Source organism: Theropithecus gelada, chromosome 19 (genome assembly GCF_003255815.1).
Source record: "Theropithecus gelada isolate Dixy chromosome 19, Tgel_1.0, whole genome shotgun sequence".
Taxonomy (NCBI): domain Eukaryota; kingdom Metazoa; phylum Chordata; class Mammalia; order Primates; family Cercopithecidae; genus Theropithecus; species Theropithecus gelada.
Genome location: NC_037687.1, coordinates 735,871 through 754,402, shown reverse-complemented (window position 1 = coordinate 754,402; position 18,532 = coordinate 735,871). Strand labels below are relative to the sequence as shown.

General features: G+C 56.3%; 1 protein-coding gene across 1 annotated transcript; it reads right to left on the bottom strand.

The window, feature by feature from the left end:
• Nucleotides 1-9,429: 9,429 nt before the first annotated feature.
• Nucleotides 9,430-13,106, bottom strand: AZU1 (azurocidin 1). Its single transcript, XM_025366715.1, has 5 exons — nucleotides 13,034-13,106; nucleotides 12,560-12,716; nucleotides 11,879-12,023; nucleotides 10,806-11,039; nucleotides 9,430-9,729 (listed from the first exon to the last, which is right to left on the bottom strand). The coding sequence occupies exons 1-5, from the start codon at nucleotides 13,089-13,091 to the stop codon at nucleotides 9,571-9,573; spliced, it is 753 nt and encodes a 250-aa protein (XP_025222500.1). The 5' UTR covers nucleotides 13,092-13,106; the 3' UTR covers nucleotides 9,430-9,570.
• Nucleotides 13,107-18,532: the final 5,426 nt, after the last annotated feature.

Genomic DNA, 18,532 nt, shown 5'->3' with positions numbered 1-18,532 from the left:
ACCCACAAGGAGATGCCTCCTGATGAGGTCCCTGTGGCCCCCACAAAGCGGGCCGTGACAGCCGTGTCCCGTGGGTGGGTGAGCTGGAAACCGACAGGCGCAGGGGACAGGATGCGGAGCTGGGGAGGGTGGGGCCCCACGAGTGCCCTCAGTGCCTGAAGCCCCAGCGAACATCCGCCTGCCAGCTTTTGTCTGGGGCTTTTGTTCCCCCTTTAAGGCCACGATTCTCAATCAAGGGGTGATTCTGCCCCAAGGGGACCCTGGGCGAGGTCTGGGGACACCTGTGGCTGTCATGACGATGGGGGGCTCCGGGCATGGAGTGGGTGGAGGCCAAGGATGATGCCGAGCACACTGCAGTGCCCAGGACGGGCCCACCCCAGAGAAGGATCTGCCCCGATGTCCACAGCGCCCCAGAGAAGGATCCGGACCCAGTGTCCACAGCGCCCCAGAGAAGGATCTGCCCCGATGTCCACAGCGCCCCAGAGAAGGATCCGGACCCAGTGTCCACAGCGCCCCAGAGAAGGATCTGGACCCAGTGTCCGCAGCGCCCCAGAGAAGGATCCGGCCCCGATGTCCACAGTGCCCAGGGGAGAAACCCTGTGTTCATTATTTGCGGAAAAAAAATGGCCAGGCGCGGTGGCTCACGCCTGTAATCCCAGAACTTTGGGAGGCTGAGGTGGGTGGATCAAACGTGGTCAGGAGTTCAAGACCAGCCTGACCAACATGGCGAAACCCCATCTCTACTAAAAATACAAAAATTAGCCGAGCGTGGTGTCAGGCGCCTGTAGTCCCAGTTACTCTGGAGGCTGAGGCAGGAGAATCGCTTGAACCTGGGAGGCGAAGGTTGCAGTGAGCCGAGATCGAGCCATTGCACTCCAGACTGGGTGACAGAGCAAGACTCCATCTTAAAACATAAATAAATAAAAATAAAAATAAAAAATGGAGTCTGCCCCCGGTCACACCAGACACCAGAATAAACTCCTGACGGGGAGTACAGCGTAAACCAGGGGGACCCCAGCTCCTGGGATTCACCTCCTCTCTCCCTCCCCACTCAGGGCGCGGATTTCAATGTGTGCAGCCTCCTGGGACCTCGGCAGGGCAGAGGATCATGGGACGCAGAGTCTCTAGGGCGTCCGTGGAACCCACTGACCCTGGGGTGATTCTGCCCCCAGGGGTCCCTGGGTGAGGTATGGAGACATCTGTGGTTGTCACGACTTGGAGGGAGCTCCTGGCAGGGCCTGCGATGGCCAGAATGGCCCCCACCCCAGAGAACAATAGAGCCCCCATGTCTGTGGTGCCGGGAACGGGGGAAAGCCCAGGACAGAGGATAATATTATTTATTTATAACTGAACAGTTTAAACCTACAGTGAAATAGAGAGAAGCATTGAATGAACTTGGAGACCAAAAAAAAAAAAAAAAAAGCTTTTTAACGTTTCATTTGGAAACGATTTCACAGTTACAGAAGTCCAAAGGGTCCAGACTCCCTTCCGCCCCCCGGACTCCCTCCCCCAGCTTCCCTAAATTCTGTCCTGTTGCTCAACTCTGAGGCCGTGTTCGAACCCAGGGCGTGAACATCGATTGGAAACGGTCCCCTCTGCCCTGGGCCCCTGAGTGTCGCCGGCCGCCCTTTGCCGGGTCGTGGGTGCCCACGTCGCCCATCTTCAGCTGCCAGGGTCTCCTCTGATGGGCGTAGTCCCTCTGCCCTCCCGCAGCCCACGGGGTGTTGAGGGGAGCTGGTGGTCGCTCTGCGGAGCGTCCCTCCATGGTGATGGTCCCCGGTTGCCTCAGGGCTCGATGGAGGGAGCCCCGGGCGCGGCGTGTGTCTGTCTCGGGCCCCCACATAGGAGCCCACGGCTTCGGCCTGTCTGGTGCTGATGATGATAACCTTGACCAAGTGGTCAGGGTGTCTGCCAGTTCCTGCACTGTCCAGTTACTGTTTCCCCCGCTTTTTTTTTTTTTTCTGAGACAGAGTCTCACTCTGTCGCCCAGGCTGGAGTGCAGTGGTGCCATCTCGGCTCACTGCAGCCTCCACCTCCCGGGTTCAAACAATTCTCCTGCCTCAGCCTCCTGAGTAGCTGGGATTACAGGCGCCCGCCACCACGCCCGGCCATTTTTTTTTTTTTTCTTCTTGTATTTTTAGTAAAGACGGGGTTTCACTATATTGGCCAGGCTGGTCTCGAACTCCTGACCTCAGGTGACCCGCCTGTAATCCTGTCAAAGTGCTGGGAACACAGGTGTGAGCCAGTGCACCTGACTATAATATTAATGTAGACATTATAACATATGTATATAACATATAATATATGTATACATAAAATATGTAACATGTATATTATTTACATTATATAATATATATTTTATAATATACATATATATTTTTGAGACAGGGTCTGGCTGTGTCACCCAGGCTGCAGTGCAGTGGTGCAATCATGACTCACTGCAGCCTCGACCTCCTGGGCTCAAGCAATTCTCCTGCCTCAGCCCCCAAGTAGCTGGGACCACAGGTACGCTCCACCATGTCCAGTTAAAGTTTTTCTTTCAGCCTGTAATCCCAGCACTTTGGGAGGCCGAGGCGGGCGGATCACGAGGTCAGGAGATCGAGACCATCCTGGCTAACATGGTGAAACCCCGTCTCTACTAAAAATACAAAAAAAAAAAACTAGCCGGGCGTGGTGGCGGGCGCCTGTAGTCCCAGCTACTCGGAGGCTGAGGCAGGAGAATGGCCTGAACCTGGGAGGCGGAGCTTGCAGTGAGCCGAGATCGCGCCACTGCACTCCAGCCTGGGTAACACAGCGCGAGACTCCGTCTCAAAAAAAAAAAAAAAAAAAAAAAAAAGTTTTTCTTTCTTTTTTTGGTTGGCTGTTTAATTTTTTGTAGAAATGGAGTCTTACTGTGTTGCCCCAGCTGGTCTTGAACTGCCAGCCTTCAGTGACTCTCCTGCCTCAGTCTCCCCAGATGCTGGGATCACAGGCATGAGCCGCCGTGACCGACCTGATGCCTATTAAAGAACTAGAGCTCTGGCCAAGTTCGGTGGCTCACGCCTGTAACCCCAGCATTTTGCGAGGCTGAGGCAGATGGATCACGAGGTCAGGAGTTCAAGACCACCCTGGGCAACATGATGAAACCCTGACTCTACTAAAAAATACAAAAATTACCCAGGTGTGGTGGCAGGTGCCTGTAATACCAGCTACTTGGGAGGCTGAGGCAGGAGAATTGCTTGAACCTGGGAGGCAGAGGTTGCAGTGGGTCGAGATTGCACCACCGCACTCCAGCCTGGGAGAAAGAATGAGACACTGTCTCAAAATGAAAGGGTTATTCTCGGCCGGGCGCGGTGGCTCACACCTGTAATCTCAGCACTTTGGGAGGCCGAGACGGGCGGATCACGAGGTCGGGAGATCAAGACCATCCTGGCTAACACGATGAAACCCCATCTCTACTAACAAAAAATACAAAAAATGGCCGGACGCGGTGGCTCACGCCTGTAATCCCAGCACTTTGGGAGGCCGAGGCGGGCGGATCACGAGGTCAGGAGATCGAGACCATCCTGGCTAACACGGTGAAACCCCGTCTCCACTAAAAATGCAAAAAATTAGCCGGGCGAGGCGGCGGGCGCCTGTAGTCCCAGCTACTCGGGAGGCTGAGGCAGGAGAATGGCGTGAACCCCGGAGGCGGAGCTTGCAGTGAGCCGAGATCGCGCCACTGCACTCCAGCCTGGGCGACTAAGCGAGACTCTGTCTCAAAAAAAAAAAAAAAAATACAAAAAATTAGCCGGGCGTGGTGGTGGGCACCTGTAGTCCCAGCTACTCGGGAGGCTGAGGCAGGAGAATGGCCTGAATCCGGGAGGTGGAGCTTGCAGTGAGCTGAGATCACACCACTGCACTCCAGCCTGGGGGACAGAGCGAGACTCCATCTCAAAAAAAAAAAAAAAAAAAGGGGTTATTCTCATTCAACAAAAGTGCCGCTGCTTTGCCCCATGAGTCAGCTCACGCTGACACTCCCGGCCTTTTTTTTTTTTTTCAGAGAGAGGGATCTTGCGCCGGGCTCGGTGGCTCACGTCTGTAGTCCCAGCTACTTGGGAGGCTGAGGCACGAGAATCACTTGAACCCAGGAGGCAGAGGTTGCGGTGAGCTGAGATCGCACCTTTGCACTCCAGCCTGGGTGACAAGAGCAAAACTCCATCTCAAAAAACAAACAAACAAAACAAAACAAAACAAAATAGAGAGGGGTCTTGCTATGCTGCCCAGGCTGGTCTGGAACTCCTGGGCTCCAGCGATCCTCCCCCACCATCTGGTCACCCCCAAATCGTTAAGTGGGTGAATTGTTTGTTGTGTGTAAAGGACATCTCAGTAAAGCTGTCAACCAAAAAAAGAAAAGACGGACGCGTGCACACATACTGCTGGATCTATCACACGCGAGAGCCGCCCAGGGAGCTGCCCCCGTCCTCACTGTACATGTGCTTCCCCCTCAGGATCTGTTTCCACGCAAGGCTGATGCAGCCGGGTCCTGACTGGAGCGTCCCAGCATGGTCCTTCGGGCCCTGGGTCCTCCAGGCTCCCCCGTGTGTCCTGGGGGGACCCACGTGCCAAGGCACAGAGACGGGCGGGGAAGGCACGGGCCAGGGCGACAGGCGCGCTGGGAGCGGGTAGCAGGGAGGGTTCCGTGGAACATGCTGGGGGCTCTGCAGGGGTCGGCCTAGGGGCAGAGGTAGTGGGGGCCCCTTCCTGTGCCAACTGTGGGTGTTGCAACCGGTAACGGCTTCAGGGATCGCAGGTGGGGCCGCCCGGGCTGAGGGGAGACCCAGGGGAGGGAGGGTGTAGGGGGCTGAGGCCTGTGTCTCTGTTTCTCTCCCCGCCCTCTTTCTGTCTCCCTCTCTGTCTCTGTCTCTCTGTCTCGCTCTGTCTCTGTCTCCCTATATCTGTCTCTTTGTCTCTGTGTTTGTGTCTCTCTCTGTCTGTCTCTTATCTCTGTCTCTTTTTTTAATCTATCTCTCTCAGTCTCTCTGGTTCTGTCCCTCTTTTTCCGTCTCTCTCTGCGTCTCTGTCTCTCCATCTCTCTTGTTCTCTCTTTCTTTCTCTCCTCTCCTTTCTTTTTCTTTCTTTTTTTTTTGAGACGGAGTCTCGCTCTGTCGCCCAGGCTGGAGTGCAGTGGCCGGATCTCAGCTCACTGCAAGCTCCGCCTCCCGGGTTCACGCCATTCTCCGGCCTCAGCCTCCCGAGTAGCTGGGACTACAGGCGCCTGCCACCTCGCTCGGCTAGTTTTTTGTATTTCTTAGTAGAGACGGGGTTTCACTGTGTTAGCCAGGATGGTCTCGATCTCCTGACCTCATGATCCGCCTGTCTCGGCCTCCCAAAGTGCTGGGATTACAGGCTTGAGCCACCGCGCCCGGCCTCTTTTTCTTTCTTTCTTTCTTTCTTTGTTGTTTTTGAGATGCAGTCTCACTCTTGTTGCCCAGGCTGGAGTGCAATGGCATGACCTCGGCTCACTACAACCTCTACCTCCTGGGTTCAAGCAATTCTCCTGCCTCAGGCTCCCAAGTAGCTGGGATTACAGGCATGTTCCCAGCTAATTTTTGTATTTTTAGTAGAGACAGCGTTTCACCACGTTGGCCAGGCTGGTCTCGAACTCCTGGCCTCCAATGATCCGCCCGCCTCGGCCTCCAAAGTGCTGGGATTACAGGCGTGAGCCGCTGGGCCTGGCCTCCTTTCCTCTCCTCTTTATAAAAGGAAAATGTTCTCTCCCTGAGTGATGGGAAGATGCTGACTCGCCCGTGAGGCTCAGCCTCGCCCCGGTTGTGTTTTGTGTGTTTTGTGCTGACTGTTGACCTTCCCATGTCCTTGGGGACCCGACACCCGGCCGCCTTCCACACCCCCCAGGCCCATCCACCCACCTGTCCCCTGATGCCCCTCGCGGGATTTGTAAGCCAAGCCCAGACATTTCACAATCTGTACCGAGAATTCCCCAAATTTAAAAACCTTCCCAAGACACCAGTGAGTGGGGCGGGGTAGCGGGGTGGTGAGAAGAAACAGAACCGCTGGTTTTAGCCTGAGCACACCTGGGTCTGCCGGGAGGCTGCACGTGGCCGGGCCTGGACAGGGCTGCAGGGTGGGGGCTGTGAGCATGTCCTGGACAGGGCTGTGAGGTTGGGGGGCTGCTGGCAGAGCCTGGACAGGGCTGCAGGGTTGGGGGGCTGAGGGCGGAGCCTGGACAGGGCTGCAGGGTTGGGGGGCTGAGGGCGGAGCCTGGACAGGGCTGCAGGGTTGGGGGGCTGAGGACGGAGCCTGGACAGGGCTGCAGGGTTGGGGGGCTGAGGGCGGAGCCTGGACAGGGCTGCAGGGTGGGGGCCTGTGGGCGGAGCCTGGACAGGGCTGCAGGGTTAGGGGGCTGAGGGCAGAGCCTGGACAGTGCTGCAGGGTTGGGGGTGGGACCACGGATGGGGCCCCGTTCTATGTCCCACAGTCACGCACAGCTCCGCACTGAGGGCCCTTGAGCTGGGCTGACCTCTGCCAGGGGAACCTGAGACCAGCACCCGTGGGCCCAGGACGGGGGAGCAAGAGGGGCCGGAGAGAGGAGGGTGGAACCGCCCGTAGCAGGAAAAGAATCCCACCCCAGCAGGGAGACCTTCATGACTGGACGTGGCCCCAAGCCAGGGACACCAGAAGCCCTTGAACCTCAATCCTGCCTTGGGCCTCAGTTTCCCCATCTGAACAATGATCAGGCAGTGGCTTCGCCTCTCCAAGCTCAAGCAGGGCCCCCACCAGCTGGCCTCCTGAGCCACTGGCCCCCTCTCTAGGCCTCAGCTTCCCCCTCTGTAAAGAGGACCTGTTGGCCGGGTGCGGTGGCTCACGCTTGTAATCCCAGCACTTTGGGAGGCCGAGGCGGGTGGATCACGAGGTCAGGAGATTGAGACCATCCTGGCTAACATGGTGAAACCCCATCTCTACTAAAAATACAAAACATTAGCAGGCGTGGTGGCGGCACCTGTAGCCCCAGCTCCTCAGGAGGCTGAGGCAGCAGAGTGGCGTGAATCTGGGAGGCGGAGGTTGCAGTGAGCTGAGATTGCACCACTGCACTCCAGCCTGGGCAACAGAGACAGACTCCGTCTCAAAAAAAAAAAAAAAAAAAAAAAAGGAGGACCTGTTATACCCACAAAAGAAAGAAAAGCAGGAGTTTCCAACACAAACCTGCACATGAGTGTCCACAGCACTGACAGTCACAGCAGCTGGAAGTGGAGAGGCTCAGACGTCCATCCACGGGGGCGTCCATCAGCACAGCGTGGCCCTCCACGTGCTGGTACACGACGCGGCCGTGAAAAGGAGCCAGGCTCTGACCCAGGCCACAGCACGGATGCACCGTGAGGATGTCACGCTCTGTAAGAGACGCCAGACACGAAACACCACGCAGTGTGTGATCCCATTGCTATGAACTGTGCAGGACAGGCCCATCCACAGAGACAGGAAGAGGACGCCTGGGTGCCGCGGACTGGGGAGGGGACAGGGAGTGACGGCTGAGGGGGACACGGATTCCTTTGGGGGTGATGGAATATTCTGGAACTCAACAGAGGTCGTGACCACACAACATTGTGAGTGTACCAAAGACCATTGAATTGCATGCTTCGTTTTATTTTGTTTTATTTTGTTTTATTTTATTTTATTTTATGAGACAGAGTCTCACTCTATCCCCCAGGCTGGAGTGCAGTGGCTCAATCTTGGCTCATTGCAACCTCCACCTCCTGGGTTCAAGCGATTCTCCTGCCTCAGTCTCCCGAGTAGCTGGGATTACAGGCACGTGCCACCACGTCTGACTAATTTTTTGTATTTTTAGTAGAGACAGGGTTTCACCGTGTTAGCCAGGCTGGTCTCGATCTCCTGACCTCGTGATCCGCCCACCTCGGCCTCCTAAAGTGCTGGGATTACAGGTGTGAGCCCCGCACCTGGCATTTTTTTTTTTTTTTTTTTTGAGACGGAGTCTTGCTCTGTCACCCAGGCTGGAGTACAGTGGCCGGATCTCAGCTCACTGCAAGCTCTGTCTCCCAGGTTTATGCCATTCTCCTGCCTCAGCCTCCCGAGTAGCTGGGACTACAGGCGCCTGCCACCTCACCCGGCTAGTTTTTTTGTATTTTTAGTAGAGACGGGGTTTCACCGGGTTAGCCAGGATGGTCTCGATCTCCTGACCTCGTGATCCGCCCGTCTCGGCCTCCCAAAGTGCTGGGATTACAGGCTTGAGCCACCGCGCCCGGCCGCACCTGGCATTTTTGAAATTATTTTTGTAGAGACGTGGTTTCACTCTGTTGCCCAGGCTGGTCTCAACCTCCCGGGCTCCCACCTTGGCCTCCCAAAGTGCTGAGATAACAGGCGTGAGCCACTGCGCCCGCCTCTCCTGCGTTTTCCACGCCCAGCCATCATATTCATATTTTACTCTGTATCACTTATATATACAATTATATTTATTATTTCATATTCATATTTTACTCAGTTTGTATTGGATCCAAGAGGCAAATGTTTCCCGTTCTCTCCTGTGCGTTTTCTTTTTTTTTTTTTTTTTTTTGAGACGGAGTCTCGCTCTGTCGCCCAGGCTGGAGTGCAGTGGCCGGATCTCAGCTCACTGCAAGCTCCGTCTCCCGGGTTTACGCCATTCTCCTGCCTCAGCCTCCCGAGTAGCTGGGACTACAGGCGCGGCCACCTCGCCTGGCTAGTTTTTTGTATTTTTTTAGTAGAGACGGGGTTTCACCGGGTTAGACAGGATAGTCTCGATCTCCTGACCTCGTGATCCGACCGTCTCAGCCTCCCAAAGTGATGGGATTACAGGCTTGAGCCACCGCGCCTGGCCTCTTTTTTTTTTTTTTTTTTTGAGACAGAGTCTTGCTCTGTCACCCAGGCTGGAGTGCAATGACCTTCCCTGCAAGCTCCGCCTCCCGGGTTCAAGTGATTCTCCTGCCTCAGCCTCCTGAGTAGCTGGGACTACAGGCGCCTGCCATCATGCCTGGCTAATTTTTGTATTTTTGTAGAGATGGGGTTTCACCAGGTTGGTCAGGCTGGTCTTGAACTCCTGACCTCACGTGATCCGCCCACCTCGGCCTCCCAAAGTGCCGGGATAACAGGCATGAGCCACCGCGCCCGCCTCTCCTGCGTGTTCTGGTGTTGCCCACGGAGCTGTGTGATGTGTTCTCCAGCAAGATGAGACATGGGAAGAGGGAATACAGTCTCACAGATTCGGGTTCAAAGCTGTGTGACCTCAGGGCAGCCACCCAACCTCTCGGAACCTGGGCCTCCCCCAACACCCCGCTGTCCAGTGGAGATAACACCAGCCCCTGCTTCCAGGGGACCCCTGAACATCTGCACAGGCAGCGTGCCTGGCGTGGGTGCCCCTGAGGTCAGTGAAGGTGCCGCTCACGCCTCCCCACAGCCCTCCCTGATGAACAGAAACTGGAAGCAGAGGCGAGATTGGCTTCTTTATTACAGCCAGGGCCACGCCGGCCAGAGCAGGGGCAGGGGCGGGGCCGTGGGAGGTGGGTTCGGAGCGTGGGAGGCGCGGAGGGCAGGGCTGGGCTCTGTGGGAGGTCACAGGCCCCCCTAGGCTAGCACTGGTCCCCCGTTGAGAACACCATCGATCCAGTCTCGGAAAACCGACACTTGGGTGAAGAAGTCGGGGCCTCGGCCACAGGGCCCCACGGAGAAGGAGGCCACGCCGTGCCCCAGGCCGTCGCAGATGAGGGGGGTGCCCCCGTCTCCCTGGGCAGGTGGCAGCTGTGTCAGGGCGTCCCTGGGCCCGGCTCCCGCGCCACCCCAGAACTGCAGAGCCCTCTTGCCGCTCCTGGAACCTACAAGTCCTGATCCAGCCCCAGGGCCTTTGCACAGCTGTTCTCTCTCTGCCCTGGTTAACTCCTAGTGGAATTTGGGACCAGTTGCTTTCTGAAGTTTCCTGGCACCTCCAGGCTGGGCCAGGTGCCCCTCCCGTGGCAGTCACACACCTGAGTCCCTCAGTGACCGGCTCTACCGTGCCTGCTGGGTCCCCAACCCCCAGCACAGACGTTAACGTTTGATAGATACTGTTTCTCAGCCAGGCGCGGTGGCTCACGCCTGTAATCCCAACACTTTGGGAGGCCGAGGTGGGCGGATCGTGAGGTCAGGAGTTCGAGACCAGCCTGATCAACATGGAGAAACCCCGTCTCTACTAAAAATACAAAAATTAGCTGGGTGTGGTGGTGGCGCCTGTAGTCCCAGCTACTCGGGAGGCTGAGGCAGGAGAATGGCGTGAACCCGGGAGGCGGAGGTTGCAGTGAGTCGAGATCACCCTACTGCACTCCAGACTGGGTGACAGAGCGAGGAGACTCCATCTCAAAAATAAAAAAATAAAAAGAGGGGCCGGGCGCGGTGGCTCAAGCCTGTAATCCCAGAACTTTGGGAGGCCGAGACGGGTGGATCACAAGGTCAGGAGATCAAGACCATCCTGGCTAACACGGTGAAACCCCGTCTCTACTAAAAAATACAAAAAAAACTAGCCGGGCGCGGTGGCGGGCGCCTGTAGTCCCAGCTACTCGGGAGGCTGAGGCAAGAGAATGGCGTGAACCCGGGAGGCAGAGCTTGCAGTGAGCTGAGATCCGGCCACTGCACTGCAGCCTGGGCGAGAGAGCGAGACTCTGTCTCAAAAAAAAAAAAAAAAAAAGAGAGATACTTTTTCTCATACTGTTAACATGCTCCAACCTGAGGCCCCCTCCGGTGCCGTCCTCAGCCTGAACTTGCTTTCTCCTGCCACGGAGAGCTCATTACCTCTCCAGACCCCTCCTCCCGTCACGGGGAGCACTTACATTGCAGATGCCGGCCCGGCGGGCGAGCACACCGGTGCACACGTTATTGGGACGACACCGGTCCTCGGGGATCACGGTCACGTTGACGAACCTGGGAAAACGAGAGAGACGCCCCCCACTACGCCGGGTCCCCCAGCCGGCCACCTGGCATCTGGTACCGGCTTCCACCGTCTTGTTCTGCAGGGGCAGTGCCAGTATTGCCACGCTGCTGGTGAGGTTGGCCTCGCGGTCCAGCTGGGGAAGGAAACGGAGTCAGGGAAGGGTGGCCCTGGGAACTGGAGCCTCATGGGCCCCCTGGCAGCAGAAGTGTCAGGGACATGAATTGTAATCTGTAAGTGGTTTGCATTTAATTCCCGGCAGGTGCCGGGCGCAGTGGCTCGTGCCTGTATTAGCACGTTGGGAGACCAAGGTGGGAGGATCCCTTGAGGCCAGGGGTTTGAGACCAGCCTGGCCAACAAGGTGAAACCCCCTCTCTACTTTTAAAATTTTTTTAATATTATTTTTGAGATCATTTTATCATTTTCTCAAAGAAAAAATCAAAAATGGAAAACATTCACTTGGTTCTGTTACAACGAAAGCATCCGAAAACGGCGTCGGTTTCCACCAACAGGAGGCTCCGTACGTGCACTGTGGTACATCTGTGTGTTTTGCTGTTTTTCTTTTTTTTTCTTTTTTTTTTTTTGTAAGTTTTTTTTGAGACAGGGCCTGGCTCTGTCGCCCAGGCGGGAGTGCAGTGGTGCAATCTCAGCTCACTGCAGCCTCAACCTCCCGGGTTCCAGTAATTCTCCTGCGTCAGCCTCCTGAGTAGCTGGGACTACAGGCATGCGCCACCACGCCCGGCTAATTTTTGTATTTTTAGTAGAGACGGGGGTTTCACCATGTTGGCCAGGCTGGTCTCGAACTCCTGACCTCATGATCCACCTGCCTCAGCCTCCCAAAATGCTGGGATTACAGGCGTGAGCCACCGCGCCCTTGTTTCTTCGTAGAGACCGAGTTTGAACGTGTTTCCCTGGCTAACGTCGGCCTCCTGAGGTGCTGGGGCCACAGGCGTGAGCCCCACACCAGCCTCTCACCTGAAGCAGCACCAGGTCGTTCAGGTTCTGCTGGGGGTCGTAGCCGTTCTCGCTCATGCTGCTGATGGAAAACGTCTGGCGGGACCGCCTCTCCCGCCGCCTCAGGTCATAGGCGCCCAGCACCACGTTGACAGTCCCAGGGTTCCTGAGAGCAGTGGAGGAAAGGGCAGAGGGAGGACACCAGGCTGGGGCCTGGGCACGGGGCAAGCCGGCTTGCAAATTAGGGGGGATCCAGCCTGCAGACTGAGTTCCTTCACCCTGAAAACTCCCCTCCTTTTACAGAAGCGGAGCCGAGACCCTCCAGGGCCCCCTCCCCATCCTGAGCCCCTTCCCTTCTCTGGGCCTCCTCCATCTGACCCCCTTCCCTTCTCTGAGCCTCCTCCATCTGACCCCCTTCCCTTCTCTGAGCCTCCTCCATCTGACCCCCTTCCCTTCTCTGAGCCTCCTCCATCTGACCCTCTTCCCTTCTCTGGGCCTCCTCCGAGTCCCCCAATATTCTTGGGTCCCTCCTCAACTCATTCCCCATTTCCCTCTCCAAGCCCCCTCCTTTTCCTAAGCCCCTCCTTTTACAACCCCCTCCCCTCCTCACCTACCAAGCACCCCCACTGAATCCCCTAAGCCCCCCAAGCCCCTTCTCTGAGCCCCAGTGCCCCCCAGGCCCCCTCCCCAGGCCCGCCTCACTGGTTTCGGAAGCAGCTGGCCGCGCTCATCACAAAGCGGGGATGGATCAGGGCGCCCCCACAGAAGTGCCTCCCTTGATTTTGGATGGAGGCCAGGAACGGGAACTGGCGGGGTCTCGCCTTCCGGCCGCCCACGATGTCCGCGAGGGGGCTGGAGCCTGGGTCGGGGGAGGCAGCTCTCAGATCCCAGAGAACCCACCCAGTGGCGTGTGAAGCTCCAGCCCCAGCTCCATCCACACAGTGGGGCTACAGGAGGACCCACCCTCCCCCATCGTCCCACTCCCTAAAAGGACAGGTGGGCCCTGAGTCCCACACACCCTCCGCCCACACGCCTCTCCCGGGACTGTCCAGGCAGGGATGGCTGTGTGACCCAGGCCAAGCCGCTTGCCTTCTCTGTGCCTTCAGTCTGAGCTCTGCCCCGGCAGCCGGGCCCCCAGCACAGACTGGGGACCACCGGGCACACACAGGCACTCACCGGCCCTCGAGGACACCAGAAGACCAGCCAGCAGGGCCAGGACCGTCAGCCGGGTCATGGCGGAGCAGCTCTGTGGCTAAGGCGGCGGCCGCCCTTATACACGGGCCTCGGCAGTTGGGGGCGTCCCCGCCCAGGCCCAAGGACAGCCCCATTCAGTGGGAACATGGGAAGTTGCCCAAGGCCTCCACCGCCAACTGCTCCCCGGGCCAGCCTGGGCTCCCCTGACGTCCCGCGCTGATCCTCAGTTTCCCCTTCTAGAAGATGGCCGCACCCTCAGGGGCAGATGAGGGTGACAGGAACCAGTGGATCCCGGGGCCCAGCACACGGCGGGAATGCAGTGGCACCCAGCAGACACCAGCCACGCTGCCAGCTCAGAGTCCCGGTCTCCCCATCCCAAGCCACTGGGGCTCCACCACTGCCCACTGGGCCTGGCACCAGGGCAGCTCAGGGCAGTGGAGCTGGCAGGCCTGCGTTGAGTCCTGCAGGTCTGCATGGGTGATTATCATTATTATTATTATTATTATTTTGAGACGGAGTTCCCCTCTTGTCGCCCAGGCTGAGTGCAATGGCGTGATCTCAGCTCACTGCAACCTCTGCCTCCCAGGTTCAAGTGATTCTCCTGTCTCAGCCTCCCAAGTAGCCAAGATTACAGGCGCCTGCCACCACACCTGGCTAATTTATTGTATTTTTAGTAGAGATGGGGTTTCACTATATTGAAACATGGCTTTCTCCATGTTGGTCAGGCTGGTCTCAAACTCCCGATCTCAGGTGATCCACCTGCCTCAGCCTCCCAAAATGCTGGGATTACAGGTGTGAGCCACTGTGCCTGGCTGGGTGATTTTTTTTTAACCTTTTCAACAGCTTTATTGAGACGTAATTGTCAAACCAGGCACGATGGCTCCTGCCTGTAATCCCAGCCCTTTGGGAGGCCAAGGCAGGCAGATCACCTGAGGTTGGGAGTTTGAGACCAGCCTGGCCAACATGGTGAAAGCCCGTCTCTACTAAAAATTTAAAAATTAGCCAAGTGTGGTGGTGCATGCCTGTAATCCCAGCTACTTGGGAGGCTGAGGCAGGAGAATCGTTTGAACCTGGGAGGCAGAGGTTGCAATAAACTGAGATCTCGCCTTTGCCCTCCAGCGTGGGTGACAGAATGAAACTTCATCTCAAAAAAAAAAAAAAAAAATCATTCACCTACGACAAAATTCACCCATTTAAAGTGTGCCATTCGGGGATTTTGAGCGTCTTCATGGATCTGTGCCGTTATCACCACAGTCAGTTTTAGGATATTTTCATCACCCGCAAAAGAAATCCCGACCAGGCTGGGCACAGTGGTTTATGCCTGAAATCCTAACATATTGGAGGCCAAGGCAGGAGGATAGCTTGAGCTTAGGAGGTTGAGACAAGCCTGGACAACACAATCAGACCCTGTCTCAAAAATAAACAAACAGAGCCCAGCCAACATGGTGAAACTTTGTCTCTACAAACAAAACAAAACAAAAATTAGCCGGGTGTGGGATTGGCGCAGTGGCTCACGCCTGTAATCCCTGCACTTTGGGAGGCTGAGGTGGGGGGATCACCTGAGGTTGGGCGTTCAAGACCAGCCTGACCAACATGGAGAAACCCATCTCTACTAAAAATACAATATTAGCCAGGCATGGTGGCACGTGCTTGTAATCCCAGCTACTTAGGAAGCTGAGGCAGGAGAATCACTTGAACCTGGGAGGCGGAGGTTGCAGAGAGCTGAGATCGCACCATTGCACTCCAGCCTGGGCGACAAGAGCAAAACCCCCCCCCAAAAAAAAAAAAAAAAAAGAAAGAAATCAGCCAGGTGTGGTGGTGGGTGCCTATAGTCCCAGCTACTCGGGAGGCTGAGACAGGATAATCGCTTGAACTCAGGAGGCGGAGCTTGCAGTGAGCCGAGACTGCACCACTGCACTCCAGCCTGGGCGACAGAGAGAGACTCTGTCTCAAAAAAAATAAAAAATAGGCCGGGTGTGGTGACTCATGCCTGTAATCCCAGCACTTTGGGAGGCTGAGGCGGGCGGATCACGAGGTCAGGAGATCGAGACCATCCTGGCTAACACGGTGAAACCCCGTCTCTACTAAAAATACAAAACATTAGCCGGGCGAGGTGGTGGGCACCTGTAGTCCCAGCTACTCGGGAGGCTGAGGCAGGAGAATGGCGTGAACCCGGGAGGCGGAGCTTGCAGTGAGCTGAGATCGTGCCACTGCACTCCAGCCTGGGCGACAGAGCAAGATGCCGTCTCAAAAAAAAATAAATAAATAAAAATAAAAATAAAAAATAAAAACAAATAAAAAACTATATAAAAATAAAGACGAAATGTCCAGAACAAGCAAATCTGCAGAGGCGGGAAGTGGATCTGTGGTTGCCAGGGGCTGGGGGAGGGGAGGGGAGTGATGGCTGACGGAGACGGGGCTTCCTTCTTTGGGGTGATGGAATGTTCTGGGACCGGACGGCGGTGACGGTTGCACAACTCAGTGAATGCACCGAAAACCACTTAACTGTACCGTTCAAAGTGGCTAATTTTATGTAAATTTCATCTCCTTTTTTTTGTTTTTTTTAGAGTCAAATTCTCGCTGTCGCCCAGGCTGGAGGGCAGTGGCACGATCTTGGTTCACTGCAGCCTCAATCTCCTGGGTTCAAGTGATCCTCCTGCCTCAGCCTCCCGAGTAGCTAGGACCACAGGCGTCCACCATCACACCCGGCTAATTTTTGTCTATTTTGTAGAGCTGGGATCTCACGATGTTGCCCAGGGTGGAGTGCAGTGGCAGGATCTCAGCTCGCTGCAGCCTCCGATTCCCGGGTTCCAGCAATCCTCCCGCCTCAGCCTCCCGAGTAGCTGGGACCACAGGCGCCCGCCACCATGCCTGGCGACTTTTTGTATTTTTTTTTTGCAGAGGTGGAGTCTCACTATGTTGCCCAGGCTGGTTTGGAATTCCTGACCTCAAGCAATCCACCCGCCTCGGCCTCGGAAAGTGCTGGGAGCACAGGTGTGAGCTACTGCATCCAAACTTACCTCCATTTTCTACCACGGGGCTCACTTCCAAGGTGAAACTGAGGTCTGGGGCTTACCGTGTCCCCCACACCCTTGGGGACACCAGTTTGTGTCTGGGCCTGTGGGGCCCCTTTGAGGGTAGTTTACCCCTCCAAGGGGCGCATACGGGGAGAATCCAGGGAGGCGGGGCCAGTGTGCCTTGAGGTCTGCTGCCCATCCCAGGGTAGGGTCCCAGGGCTCAAATCCGGTCTCCACTGAGCCTCACAGCCCAGCCACCTCACAGGGTCCACGGCACAGCCCTCAGACCCCTGCCTCCATCCAGGCCAGCTCTCCCTCTTCGCCCACCCCAGATCCCACCTGTCCATCTTCCTGACTGAGGCCCCAGCCTCCATCCACCCTGTCCTGGCCAAACAGGGGCCTCAGCTCTCCCGTGGGCCAGGCCCCATTTCCTCTCACTGGGAGCCCGAAGCTCTGTCCTTCCCAGTCCCGTGACCTCAGGGTGAGCCCGTCTGCACGTCAGTGTGCCCTGCAACAGGGACAGACCCTGCCTTCTAGACAAAGCAGTGCCTAGCATGGAGTGGGTTCTTATTTCTAAAAGTTTTTGAGGCCGGGTATGGTGGCTCACTGAGCCTGTAATCCCAGTGCCTTGGGAGGCCGAGGTGGGAGGATCACTTGAGCCCAGTAGTTTGAGATCAGCCTTGTCAATATGGTGAGACCCTAACTCTATTAAAAAAAAAAAAAAAAAAAGAGGCTGGGCTCAGTGGCTCACCTGTCATCCCAGCACTTTGGGAGGCCGAGGCAGGCGGATCAGCTGAGGTCAGGAGATCAAGACCAGCCTGACCAGCATGGGGAGATCCTGTCTTTACTAAAAATACAAAAATTAGCCAGTCGTGGTGGCGAGCACCCATAATCCCAACTACTCACGAGGCTGAGGAAGGAGAATCACTTGAACCCAGGAGGTGGAGGTTGCAGTGAGCTGAAATTGCACCACTGCTGCGGAACAGAGCAACAGTCCATCTCAAAATAATAGTAATAATAATAATAATTTTTATTTATTTATTTATTTATTTATTTATTTTTTAATTTTTTTGAGACGGAGTCTCGCTCTGTCCCCCAGGCTGGAGTGCAGTGGTGCGATCTCGGCTCACTGCAAGCTCTGCCTCCCGGGTTCACGCCATTCTCCTGCCTCAGCCTCCCGAGTAGCTGGGACTACAACCCCTGCCACCACGCCCGGCTAATTTTTTTTTGTATTTTTAGTAGAGACGGGGTTTCACCGTGTTAGCCAGGATGGTCTCGATCTCCTGACCTCATGATCCACCCGCCTCGGCCTCCCAAAGTGCTGGGATTACAGGCGTGAGCCACCGCACCTGGCTAATAATTTTTAAATAAAGTTTTTGAGCAGCATCTGGTATGCTTAACCCCTCCGGCCTGCTCTGAACTTTGCCATGGCTCCCTATTGCCCCACACTCAAGCCCAGGCCCCTCAGCCAAGCCATGTGCCCTCCATGGCCAGGCCTGCCCCTTTTCCACTACTGGCGATCCTAGGGTGAGAAGATTCTGAGACTCCCCCAGATCCTCTGTTGGACCCCCAAGCCGTCAGGTGGGTTCCCCTGCACACCCTCCCACTCCTGACCCCAAAGCCTCCCGAAAAGTAATTGCATTTTTCCTCCTCCCCACCGGAGAGCTGTTTGTGGCCACCTTGCAACACCCAGATTCCCAACGGTCACCCTGGCCCCACCCCTCACAGGCCGCGGCAGGCAACGTCCGTCCCCCTTCTCCAGGGCCACTGGGGAGAAACGGGATCACATCGAATGGGACCCACCTGTGACCATCTGCTGACAGGGCCTCCCCGAGCCCCTCTGAAGGAACCCCGGGGGCCAAAGACCCCTCCCCAGGCAGTCCGTGCAGTCCCGTCCCAGGAAGCAGGGCCACCTCTGAGTCCGCCCAAAGGTAGCAGCACCGTTGAGTTCCCATCCTATTCCCATCACCATTTAACTGTTCCCGCATTTATGGTGGGTGACCCTGTTCCCAGGGGGCAGCAGTGCCTCTTATGAGCAAACTAAGGCATCCGGCAGGGCTCCAACCCTCTGGAAGTCACTTTTTTATTTTTTTATTTTTCAGACAGAGTCTCCTCTGTTGCCCAGGCTGGAGTGCAATGGCGCCATCCGGGTTCACTGCAACCTCGGCTTCCCAGGTTCAAGCAACTCTCCTGCCTCAGCCTCTCATGTAGCTGGGATCACAGGTGCCCGTCACCATGTCCGGCTAATTTTTTTTTTTTTTTAGGCAGAGTCTGGCTCTGTCGCCCAGGCTGGAGTGCAGTGGCCGGATCTCCGCTCACTGCAAGCTCTCCCTCCCGGGTTTACGCCATTCTCCTGCCTCAGCCTCCCGAGTAGCTGGGACTACAGGCGCCCGCCACCTCGCCCGGCTAGTTTTTTGTATTTTTTAGTAGAGACGGGGTTTCACCGTGTTAGCCAGGATGGTCT